At 38.5% G+C, this 13,282-nt stretch overlaps 1 protein-coding gene across 3 annotated transcripts in view; it reads right to left on the bottom strand.

Moving 5' to 3' along the window:
- Positions 1-440: 440 nt before the first annotated feature.
- Positions 441-13,282, bottom strand: part of LOC134358999 (serine/threonine-protein kinase 32C) — a 269,000-nt gene continuing 256,158 nt past the window's right edge. The window contains exons 9-13 of one of the 3 annotated variants that reach the window (XM_063071768.1): positions 10,607-10,732; positions 10,261-10,392; positions 9,751-9,818; positions 8,290-8,367; positions 441-2,074 (exon numbers count right to left, since the gene is read on the bottom strand). In XM_063071768.1, the coding sequence (XP_062927838.1) occupies positions 1,942-2,074; positions 8,290-8,367; positions 9,751-9,818; positions 10,261-10,392; positions 10,607-10,732 (537 nt within the window). In that variant the 3' untranslated portion in view covers positions 441-1,941. Of the gene's footprint in view, positions 2,075-8,289; positions 8,368-9,741; positions 9,819-10,260; positions 10,393-10,606; positions 10,733-13,282 lie in introns of all 3 variants that reach the window. The other 2 variants (XM_063071769.1, XM_063071770.1) reach the window with 2 other exon arrangements.

The raw sequence follows: 13,282 nt of genomic DNA, 5'->3' as shown, positions 1-13,282 counted from the left end.
TGCTATTCCGTCTTGGCTGATTTGAACCACATTCTCCTGCCTTCTCCCTGTAACCTTTGACACTCTTACTAAACAAGAACTTATCAACATCCACTTTAAATAGACTCAATGACTTGGCCTCCACAGCCACCTGTAGCAATGAATTCCACAGATTCACTACCCTCTGGTTAAAGAAACTTCTCCTCATCTCTGATCTAAAGGGCTCTCTAGTCTTAGGCCCTCCACTATCGGAAAAAGAAACCGAGTTATATTAATTCTCATGGAAACATTCAAATTATCACTATTTCAAGGAAGATTTTGGTTTTTGAAGTGATCAGTTTCTATTTTATTTGATTAGGATGAGTGAGCATACTGTATAAAGCTCAGCCATTCGAGTTATATTTTTAACTTCCTGCAATTATGTGAAATAAATGGGTAAAGTTCAGTTACTGTTATGTACAAGAACAAATTTATTTCCAAGTGTTTATTTCCCAATACAGCAAGAAACTGGATCATGCGCCATGTATTTAAATATTAAAAATTCAACATCTCAGTACTACAGAGATACAACCCTTTCTTGAAGAGTTCCTTTACATTGCACATATTTTCGAGGTCCAAGATTCAGTCCAAAACAATGTATTATCCATGCAACAAAAATACATAAATAACATTTGAATACATATAGTAGGTTTTTAAAATGCAATTATTTCTGACAGGTATTTTCAAGTAAATTGAGCCATATACTGACATCCCAAGGCAGACATTGCGGTCAGCAAAGTTTGTACATGAACACCAGCATTCATGACTACATTCCTGTGTCGGCAATTTTCAATCGCTCTGTGTTGATCTGTTATCTCAAAAAGAATTCATGTAAAACCAGAGCATACAAAAATGTAGTACCAGTGCATCAAGTACTTTTGCAAACTTCAATGACTGAAATTTCCACCTGGCTCTTCAAAGCTCTGAGGTTCTCTTTTTTTTTATTTAAAAACTGCTTATTGTACCTATCATAAAAGCAGCTGTAATACCAAATATCAGTTAAGCATACTGTATTAATTTTTCCTACTTTGCTAATAGATTTTTGTAGCTCATAAAGCTGCATGTTATTTAAATTGAAAGTGTACACTAGATTTAACAAATTTAATACTAATATCATTTGAAGCCATTTAGTAATATGTTAAAGACATATAGCTCATTGCATGTAATAAATGAAAATGTCAGTGCTATAAAAGCTTTGGCCTCCTTGCCCATTAGTTGTGCCTGCACATTTGAAACATTTTTTTGGAAATAGTGTAAGCTTCCGTATGAAAATTTGGTTTAATAATACTTTTTTCCTATCAAAGCTCTCCACATAAAACTGTGGAAACACAACAATGCTGTCACTATTTACACATAAAATTGTTCAATCCATAATTCCCCTCCCACCCTGTATGAAAGATCCTGATGCGATAGAAACAAATGTAATTATTCCTATTGTATGATAATTTCATTTTACAATAGTTTAGAACTTCCTTTGTTCTAATAAAGTGATTGTAAATTAAACTGATTTATGTCAAATGTCTATGAAGATTGATTGATTAATAAGGACCATTGCATGTAAAGATTTTCACATACTAATAGCAAGACATTAACAAAGCACAGAAAACTAAAGAAGAAATACAGATTTAACTTGTTTTAGACATTCAACATTCTATTAAATTGATGACATGATGTGCCATTATATGGTTGCATAGAAAATATCTACCATTCAGTTCTTCAGAGAATCAACCTCTTCATTTTCCAGTGCTTTATGTGAAATACGGTAAATTCACTAGGCAATGTGTTTTAGTTGTCGTTCCATGGATGAGTTTCTCCCCTCCACCCACCCACCCCAAATGCTGTTGAAAACTTTGTTAAGCTTGTTAGCCCAGTGAAGCAGCCTGAGAAACATTAAGACAGATGGAACAAGCAGCTAGATCAGTCCTAGCTACTGCTTGTTGAAGAACACACTGAACTACATATGTGCAGGTTTCCACTTTCATCTTCCGCAATTGCTTCTGGCTTTTCCTCCGTCTTTGATATGGAGCTTGATGGCTCCTCCGGCCTCTTTTTCAACCTAGGTGTAGTTTTAAAATGGGGGAGATAATAGAAATCTTTAGCACAGTCAGCCTATAACATGGGACATTTCCAACAAAAGCTGGAACGGTAAAAAGCCAGACTTGTGTAGCTTCACAAACATGATAGGCAGTCTGATAATTTTAAACACATTAACACATAATGATACAATTTTTATGTAGGTATAATACACAAACATTCAGTAGTCAAGTACACCAATGACCAGAAGGGTGCTGGAAGATTCTGCCCAGTGAAATTTATACAGCATTTCCATTTCTGAGGTCGTCAAAACAGAAACTCAAATTTGCTGCTAGAATGTCTCTCGCTATAAATTACCATTACTTCCACTTACTTCTTTTTTAAAATATGCATTCCTTCTCTAATCAGACCTTCCTGTGACTCAGTTACATATATATAACCAGTTCGCTATAGAAGTTCACCTGATAAAAGATTTCTGAGACTATACTGTTTAGTTCTTGTGCCCTGGACAAAACTTGAAGGTAAGCAATAAAACTACAAGTAGAGCTTGTGTTTTGTTTTGACCAACAAAAGAATTAAGATTATATGAATAGATGTTCCTACACTGTGAGACAAAATCAATTATTCCATGAATCTAGCAAAGATAACTTCTGTAATTTGCTTGTTAATTATGAGAAATTACAATGAAATGGCGGTGATAATAAAAACTGATAGATAAGCTAATTTTTTGTGACTTTACCAATGGTTGTACATAGATCCTCCTCTGGAGGGGATTTGAAAACATCAGCACCAACATATATCACTGAGTACTCATTGCACTTGAACAGATATTTAATTGTGTGAAATGCTAAGATATTTTGAAATCAAAGGAACATACTTAATGCAAACACAAAATAAAATATATCGTGGTACAATTCTTGACAATGGCTGATGCTGTTGCTTAAAAACGTCAAGTAACGATAACACTAATGCCTTGGCATTTCCAGATTTCAAACAACTTCAGTAATAAAAATAACTGACCAAATTTGAACTCCCCCTCATCAAATGCAAACAAGATGCACCCTCCTCCAAAATATTTAAAATAGCAGCCACACACAAAAAATGCTGGAGGAACTCAGCCAAGTCAGGCAGCATTTATGGAATAAAGAGTCGAAGTTTTGGGCTGAGGTCATTGATCAGGACTGGAAAGGAAGGGGGCAGAGGCCAAAATAAGGTGGTGTGTGGTTGGTGGGGCGCCAGAAAGGAAACAGAACAAGCTCGCAAGTGATAGGTGAGGCTGGGTGTGCGGGAGGGGGGATGAAATAAGAAGCTGGGAGATGATAGGTGGGAGAAGTGGAGGGGTGGAGGAGAAGAGATCTGATAAGAGAGAACAGTGGACCATGGAGGAAAGATAAGGGGAGGGGGGGAGCAGAGGGATTTGATAGGCAGGTGAGAAGAGGAGAAGGGGTAACCAGAATAAGGATTGAGAAAGAGAGAGAAGGGAGGGGAGAAATTACTAGAGGTTAGAAAAATCATTGTTCATGCCATAAGGATGTTCATGCTGTCCAGACAGGATATGAGGTGTTGTTCCTCCATCCCGACTCTGGCCTCATTGTGGCAGAAGATGAATCTTTTATAGCTCGACAAGGTGGCCCCCAAGTTGCGGTGGGTCTCATGGACATAGAGGAGGCCGCATCAGGAGCACTGGGTACAATAGATGATACTGACAGACCCGCATGTGAAATGTCACCTTACCTAGCAGGACTGTTTATGGCTCTGAATGGCAGTGACAGAGGTATTTGTCCCCTCTTCCTCTCTTTCTTACATGGTCCACTATCCTCTCCTATTAGATTCCTTCTTTTTCCATCTAGCATGTCCCAGCTTCTTACTTCATCCTCATTCCCCTCGCTGAGTCTCACCTATCACCTTCCCTTTCCCCAAACACCTTTTTCTGGTTTCTGCCCCTACATTTCTCCCACTTCCTTTTCAGTCCTGAGGAAAGGTCTTGGCCCAAAACATCGACTGCTTATTCTCCTCCATAGATGCTGCCTGACTTGCTGAGTTCCTCCCCCATTTTGTGGGTGCTGCTGTAGATTTCCAGCATCTGCAGATTCTCTTGGGTTTAAAATAACTCTCACTAAAGAATAATCAACCACAAACATCTAGACTCCATAATGATGGTAAAATATGGTTTAATTCAAATTCATTTTGATGATTAAAGAGGATGACATTTTACTGCTAGTCCAATTTGCTGCAGTATAATCTCAAGGATAAAATCATTTAGAATGTAAAGAAACAAGATCTAAAAATGACAACATATCTCAAAACAGTTTAAACTAAATTAAATATTTTTAGTGTAGAGACTTTTGCAAAAATTGTTGCCAGCAACTTTCATGCAGCAAGTTCCCAGAAAGAGCTACCACACTACAATGATATAATCTGTTTTGGTGATGGAACTGGTCTATGATGCTGAGATACTGTACATCCTAGGATCCACTGGGACACATCATCAGTGATATAACCTGGGGGTCATCCGGTGTTTTGGCTCTTTCAGTATCAGACACTCTCACCCAGATGACCCAGACAGGTTTGAACAGGCAGCCATTTGTGTCCCAGTATCATTAGTCTACGAGTCACACCTCCTGATCCATAGACATCTGGAGGCTCGCTCAGCATCCTCTGTGATGGTCCTGATGGCTCTTCTCCCTGCAGCCCCCGTAATGCCAAGGAGAGGGTAGATTCTGCATAGCGAGCAGCCAGAAAAACCTCTACACCCCACCCCCATAGTCTCACATTATGCCCTCCACCCCTGTCTCAGGCTCTACTCTACCAACTCCTAGTACTTGGTTTTCTTACGTTCAAGCACCTCCTCAATCCAGTTTTCCAAAGGAATTGTCAATTCTACTATGACCAGCAGCTTTGAGGTTTCTGACAGAATGACCACGTCAGACCTCGGGGATGATGATGCGAAGAAGACTCTAAGTAATGCACAGAACATGAGAAGAATCAAACTTCTCCAGTTATGAAATAGTAATTATTATCGTAAACTTAAAGCTACAATGACTAATAAAAGGATGTCAAACTATTATTGACAAAATCTATTTAATAACATAATTGCTTCTAATGCCTGTTTTAATAATACTTAAAAAAAACAAAATCAAGATAGGTTCTACATATCCAAAAATACTTTATTGTAGAGAGGGTTGTAACAGAATAGTTCCTTTAAAATCAAATATTTTTGTTTCAGCAAACTCAGTTTACTCAAGTAGATTTTGAGAACAGTAGCAGTTTCTGAATTGTGGGAAGAGCTGTGTAACTAGATTTTTTGTAAGTTCCTGAGAGAAATTAATCGGAATAAGTTATGTTCTAATTAGGCTCCATGGTGACCTTTCCTTAGACTTAATAGAATTCAAAGGTTGCCACTGGTATTGGAATTTTTATATTTACTGTATTTCAAACCACAATATTTAGAAAGGAGTAAACTTTGCCATTGTTATATCTGAACAAGCAAATGAGATTGGAAAGTGATTCTAACCTTGTTACATGCTTAATTTTTTTTTCGGGAAGCACTGCAAATTTAAATTTGTTTAAGGCTTGAAGGAGAAAGTAATCCAGGATTGTGTAGGTATAAAGAAGAGCAGGTATGGACATCTCTCGAATCTCAGGTTGCAAGCATTTTACAAATACTGGATACTCTCATTAACAATATTTCTCTATGAAGCCAGTTCAGTAATTTATAAAGTGGAACCAATACAGGCAATGAAAACTCCTGTGCATTACAAAGTGCCTTTATCAGCTGGTGCACATGGCAATAACCTGACTGTATAATTAATCCTGCACTCCCAACACTGTTTCAAGATAACTCTTCCGAGGGTATATTGTTCAGTTGCTACCTCCCATCTCCAAATGAGTGTGTCATGACAAGGGAAAATGGATAGCTCACACGGGCTGTGATAGACATCTCATGCATCTTGGCTATCCTTCACTGACCTTCATTTATCACTGGGGAAGGCCTGTAGGCACTCAGATAGGTCAAGATTATGATCACACATAATGTGAAATGCTTGTAGTTTCATAGTGTCATTACATGTATCCCACGGTTTAAGCAATGCAAATTTGCCAAAGTAAAAAATTTCAACAACTGGAATCCAAATTGATAAGTGTCCAGGTTCCACATGAATCAGTGAATCAATCAGTAAGAATGGCTGTTAATAAGCTATCACTAAGTGGAGCCTATAACCCAGCTTTCAGCAGCCCACCACCATGGTCTGCTGATTTCCCGGCTCTCAAGTTGGCTAATCTGCCTGCTGAACATGTGCTGTGCTAACCTGATGCTCATACAGTGAGCCCACTGAGTAACAGCGGAGAAACAGTCCTCCAGCAGGGAGGTAAGCAAAGTTCCTTAACTCATTTAATTAGTATAAAACGTTTTTACTTGTTCTATGTGAGTGTGTATGTGTGTGTGTTTTGTTTTATCCTAATACATTTTAAAACTTTCTTAATAATTTTCACACTATATTAAGCAGTTATCGGTAGACTTTGAATGCTGTGACAACTTAAATGGTACATTTGACAAGCTGGGGATGAGGTCTCAAACAGTTGTCAAACCCATCACATCAGTACAGCCAGACACATAGATTGTTCAGGTGAGGCAACGTATTGAACCTTGCTAAAGCGATGGAAGTTGTTTGCCCAGTGAAAGACTGCACCCTTGATCATGCTGACAGTAATGGCATTGTTCAGGGAGGAGCAGACCCTCTATCACAGGGAAAAGAAGATCTTGCCCACAAATTAAACATGTGACGTTCTCGGCATTACGATTCAATCAAGTGATACAGAATAAGGGGTTGTTGGTGGTTTTTTTCTTCACCTTCTAATCTTTATTTTCAAAAAATTTGCAAGATAGTTGAGCAAATTGGCAGGGTCTACTTAGTCGCTGCTGTGGAGGCAGCTCAACATAGAGAATGCCCGCTGCATTGATACCAGATGACAAAAAATTAATCATTCCTTCAGTTCAGCTAATGGCGTTCAGTATACCTACTTCATTGTTTAACTAATGAACTAGAGAATAGTTGGGATGCCAATTTATGACATAAAATATTTGGCAAAATAATCTCATCTTCTCAATTTACAATAATAATTGTCAGTATATTTATCAAAGTGGGATAAATCCCTTAATTTTAAGATTGACACGGTTTCACTTGAGTTTCTTCAGGCTTGAGAGAAATACCGTATATAAATGTTTGAGCTATACTAACTGTGTAATATACTAAGATGCCTGGGATAAATGTACAGTCAATAAAAAAGGAACAGTTAAAATGATAATGGTGAAGCACTGTTCCTAAAATCTGACAGGAAGAATTATTGTTCAAACAATCTTCTCACTTGAATTGGACAGCTAAAGGATTGAACGTCATAAAAGGTAAGCAGACTGATCCTAGAAATTCAGAAAAGATCATGCTTATAATTACGCCCATGCAAAATTTTCAAACAAATCCATTGGAGTAAATGCAACTCACAAATAAAAACAAAGTTACTTACTTCACTTTACCGGCAACACATAGCAACAGACCCTACAGAACGATAGCACATACTAAGCCACCTAAAAGGTCTATAACCATACACCTCCTTAACCCAGGGCAAAGACGCAAGTGCTGGGTACTCACAATGGCAGGTCCTGAATTCTGAGCCATTCTTCCCAGAACTGTACAGACCTGCTGTACTAAGGGGCGGGCAGCAGCCTTTCAACTGAAAGTACTCAGAGGCAAGAAATACAGGTCAGCTGGGACAATATGAGGCTCCCTTCCCATCAGAGGAGAAGATCTTCATCAACATTGCACCCCAAAATAACAGAAGTGCCTGAAACAACCCAGGAAGGAAGTAGCACCCAGATCTAATGCAATGCCACCAACTCCGTAAATTGCTGTTATGGTTGTAAAAAATAAGGAAATATAAATTTGGCTTAAAAATTGTATTGTGTTATTCTTTATTTTTATAATGAAGGCTGTTATGTTTTTAATTATACAATCAGAATTAAACCTCAATTTCTCCAGAGATATAACATATCGACTGTCAGTGGTTATCAACAGAGCTTCCTTCTCTTTCTGCATATCATGGGTAGTACCTTCTTTCCTGATTGCATAGGGATGTTTCCTTCAGCTTATTCAAAATGTATGCAGGACTAAATCAGAAGCAGCAAAGACTGACAAACATAAAGACCGTTTTGTGCCTTTCCAAAGATTAAGCCCAGGTCATTACCATTTTCTAAAAGGAAGACAGCTGCCAGTCCAAACTGTTGGTTTTGATCTTGGTAAAACTTTGCACTGATTTTTCTCCCTAGGCATTTAAAAATATTTACAGTGAAATAAATCCGAAGGTGGATTTGCACAAAGAATATTGCTGCTATCAATGATCCAGTATCAATTCATAAAACACTTGGGATGAGTTTGATCAATGAATGTTCATACACTGATGAGAACAGGCTCAACCATTAATGAACGGTCTTGTATTTCTATGGCGGTAACCAGGAGCAATGCCTACCCAATTAGTAACTGACTTTTCAGTATGCCAATAATAATAAAATACACTTGTTAACCAATTTTATTTACTTTGTGATCATCAAAAGCAGAGTAGAATTGGGAAGCAGTTACATCTCCTGACATTCCTCCGTGTGTATATAAGCGAGGGTTATTTGGGGAGCTGGGTTGACCCCTGCACCCAAACAGATAAGTCACCCAAAATATATCTGCCCCAAGAGAATAATCAAGAATCCTGTTCTCCTCAGAACTTGGCTCCAACTGCAAAGTGGTAACAAGGTATAAATCATGCAAATTAAAATACATGCCTTTCAGAATGTGCCAAATACAATCTGTCTGAACCCAAAATAAATTACTGCTGCAATCCAGAAAATCCAATAATTTGGCATTTATAATTAAACCCTAACTAGCATTAATTTACATTTATAATATCCCTATAATGTGAGATGGGTGGTGGGGTAGAGATACGTCTCTACCTAAGGAGGTGTAAGGCGTTCCTTCCCTCTGCTAGCCTGCAGGTCACCCTTGGACAAGGTGTAGCACCTGCCTAACGCTCCCCTGATCAGGGTCACGTGAAGCCATGGGAGCAGGTGGTGGATGGTCATATGAGAGGCCGGCGCACACCGCAAGTCCTGGTTATGCAACCACTGACGCCAGGAAGACAATCTCTGAAGAGTATTGATAATGGCTGGGGTCACCCGTCTTGTAGAGACACTGCCCAGAAGGCGGCAATGGCAAGCCACTTCTGTAGAAAAAATTGCCAAGAATAATCACGGTCATGGGTCGACCACGATTGTTCATCTCATATGACACGGCATATAATGATGATAATAATATGAGAAACATCCCAAAGTTAATCACACAAAATATTATAAGACAAATCAAATTACTAACTTCTATCTGATGGCAGATTCTCCAGTGGTCTACCATTTACTCTATTGTGACAGAAATCACACTTGATTTTTTTAAACCTGTTCTTGTCCTTGCAAGTGTTGAATTGTAAAAGAAAAGTTCCATTTAAATAAATTCATTATGTTTTGCAGAGTAAAATTGTTGCTGGGTGGTATTAAATAAAAATGTAAATTGAGTGGGAGGTCTGACTATAGTTCAGCTTACCACCATTTTTGGATGATTTAACTCTGTAGCTTAATGATTAACGATAAAATGCTCTTACCATACTTACTTTTCTCTGTTGAAGATCATGAACTCTTGTCTCACTACTTCTAGACATTCTTGCAAATACTCATTATCCTTTCAGAGAAATAAAAAGAGCAATTACTAGAAACTTAAAAACTGCGAAGTCAAAAGAATTCTAATGAAATGTGTGCAGTATTTCTAGACGGCGACTGCACTGTTAAATTTTTGATCAAGCACTTGTCATTTTCTCACATATTAAACTAAAATGCACATCTACATATATTAAGTAATAAGCCCAAAAGTAAAATATCCACTTGCAACAATCACAATTGCAAGCAAGCAGAGCATTTCCCCTTTATAATCTGTTATGTAGATACTGTAATATAAGCTTTGTACAAATCCACTCAGCACCTTAGACAGATTCTTCATAATTATACTTAATGCAATGTTTGTGGATAGACATGCCTTAGCACAAGTGAGAGTGTAACACAATGACCAGTTTCTACATTGATGGATGAGTTAAGTAAAACCCTTCACCCAGAACGTCCTGACTTACTGACTGCGAACTGTCCTTGCTGTTGTCTCTTGATTTGTTTTTTGCCAGCCTTTTCTTCTTCTTGTGCAGTGGCCTAGATTCTAAAATCATTTCTTCCAGTTCAAACGTGGGGTCACAGTGCAGCCGACCTTTCTGTTTAAATGGTAAAATGTTACGAATTGAAACCAAGTCACTTCCCAAGCCAATTGTGGAAGTTAAATTACTACTACTGCGTTTTTCACTTTCGGAACAGTAAACTCCCATTAAGAGGTTGGCAGCTTACATTATGGATTTTAATGATTTAATTCTAATATCAGGGTTTAGAATTTTTTTTTTTGCACTGGGCTAGGCAGTTTCATTTGCTTACGTTTGGAACGAAACCAGGTTCCATCTTCTTCTGGTAGACAGTGTCCCAGCTGACATCAGATAAGTAAGCACAGCTCTGAATATCTGAAAGGCTGGAGAGCCGATGCTCCGGTTTGACAGTAAGTAGCTATGAACAATCAAAGCATATTTAATTTAGGATTTCATAACATTACACACGTATCAATTACAGATTAATTTAACAAACATTTTGTTAAGGAGAATCATTAGTCAGCAGTTCAATTCTTTAGCTACGCTACATCACTTTCTTCCAAATCACAAGGGAATCCCATATCAGTTGCTTTGGTAACAATGTGAATCCACCAGCCTGTGTAGATTAACATGCTTAAAAAAAGAGGGCAATACTGGTTTATAAGGGAATGATGCTGCATTAGAAATTTGCCTTTATTCCCCAGCCATTATCAAACAGGTTTGAAGAGGAGGTATAAAATATGCAGCTGTTATCACTTTAATGTTCATGACCAAAAACAGAAATTGTACACCAATGGAGTAGCAAAGCTGAAAGTAAAAAAAATCATTCAAAGTCAGTTTGAGAAACGCATGGCTCGGAAGCACACACTAGGAAAGAATGGCAAGACTTATCACAATGCTGCTGACTAAGAAGAAATGAAATTCTGCTGGAGGATGCAAAATCAGTAGCAAGATAAATTTCCAAATAATATTACTGCTATTCCAGAAGTATTTGTTCAAGTATTATAACAATAGATCAACTAAAAATGCAGCTCATAGAGAACGCAAAGTCCTGTGGCAGGATAAATAAAATTTCACAGACCTATTTTTTACATTAGTATGAAATATATGAGTCTGTCCACAAAAATCTGATTACATCAAAGCTTTTTCGCATCTTTGTAAAGCACATGGAACAGACCCATCGCAGGAAAGTTGACCTTCGCTGGAGGCAGGCAAAGCATCATCAATTCTTGCAGGGAATAGCAATAGGAAAACCAAGTGTCCTCTCCTCCCTTATAGATGCAGGCTGTCTCTCTGGTTCTCAGCGTTCCAAGAAGCACATGCAGTAGATGCACGGGAGGACCGATATTGAGTAAATGCTATACATTTAATAGGGAAGCAAAATTGAACCTTTGAAGGTAATACTGGATAGAAATTTCTACAATCGACACCTTATAAAGGATTACTCACTGGAAATTACAAGAAATTAATAATACTACAAGCTCAACACTTGAAAAGAATGTGTAAATTACTGTGCAAACAAAGATTTTAAACAAAAATGGTTCAACACTCAGTTGTTCATGGAATTTAACTATCTTCTGTGTTCAAGACCTTTGAAATTCATTCTATATTTTGCCAGTATGCTTTTGTTCTCCTTTCTGCTTATTTTAATTGGTATTCATATGTAATATCTTTGAGTAGATTAAGTGTTGACACATGATAGAATTTGAAAGCAAGCATCTTTTGCAGGGATAATGTCAATAAAGAGACGAAGTAGCTATTCAGATTCATGAATTAGCTTCAATCAAAGTAAAACAGTGCTAATTTCCTTTAACTTTCTAAGGATTTTATTAAATAGAAAAATTATGGCACCAAGTGAAATATCATATTATGCCACAGGTTTGCAGGGACAGCTTTAGGGGTAATGTGGGGAGTTACAGGACAGGTTAGGGTTTAGAGACAGGTATGAAGGGGGTTTAGAGGCAGGAGCAGGTGCTGGTGGTCAGATCCAGGTTAGGGCCCTCTGCAATACATGTGTAGAAATGTTGGTTCTGCAGGCATTGAAGATGAAGACCAGCAAACTCCAAGTCAATGATCAAATAACTAAGGTTGGTAGACCCCATGGACAAGTGCTGGCGAACCCCACGTCGGCGAGACACATTCCCACCCCCACCCCAGGTCAGTGTGTTCTCGGGTAGGAGATCTATGTGGCCAGGAAGCACGAGAGCCAGTGAACCCCCAGGTTGCCAAGTCCCAGGGATGAGACCCTTGGGAATCCGGATTCGTGATCCGGATGTCAAAGTCTCGTGATTGGTGAACCCTAGGGTTGATACCCAGAGGTCAAAGACCAAAGCCACTGAGTCTGGAGGCTGAGGCCTGAAGGTCAAAGCCCAAGGGTTGGCGGATCTGGAGGTGTGCAAATCCGGGCAAGGGACTGGTGGTCGGAACCCCTAAGGCAGCCTATTCTGGGTTGGGACCCAACCTATGTATGTGAGTGAGTGGGAGAGTGGGAAAAGGGCTTGGTTTACCATTGTTATTTTGTCTTGTTGTTCCGTTGTTGCTCGTGTTGCTCTGCCGAACATGGTGAGTGTGCTATGTTTTCGCCGGAATGTGTGGCAACACTTGCGGGCTACCTCCAGCACATCCTTAAGTTCTGTTGGTTGTTAATGCAAATTACACACTTCACTGTATGTTTCTCTGTACACGTGATAAATAAATAAATCTGAATAGCATCCCATAATTACTTTCCAGCCAGCAAGGGCATATGTTGACAAATGGATGCTAGTTTAAAACACAACTGAAACTCATTTAACAAGGTTTAAAGTTACAGCAGATTTTATACCAAACATAGTTAGTGAAAAAATATTAAAACACTCAAAGGTCTGATTTTCTTGCTGACCATGCTTGAGACTGTAGGGTATTAGCACAGCATATGATGGAAAGGAGTACTGTTGACAGCATCTTCTGGAGATTGGCTTTCAACTCACCA

This window comes from Mobula hypostoma, chromosome 19 (assembly GCF_963921235.1).
Source record: "Mobula hypostoma chromosome 19, sMobHyp1.1, whole genome shotgun sequence".
NCBI lineage: Eukaryota > Metazoa > Chordata > Chondrichthyes > Myliobatiformes > Myliobatidae > Mobula > Mobula hypostoma.
The sequence above is the reverse complement of the archived record's forward strand: the minus strand, read 5'-3'. Positions and strand labels throughout refer to the sequence as shown.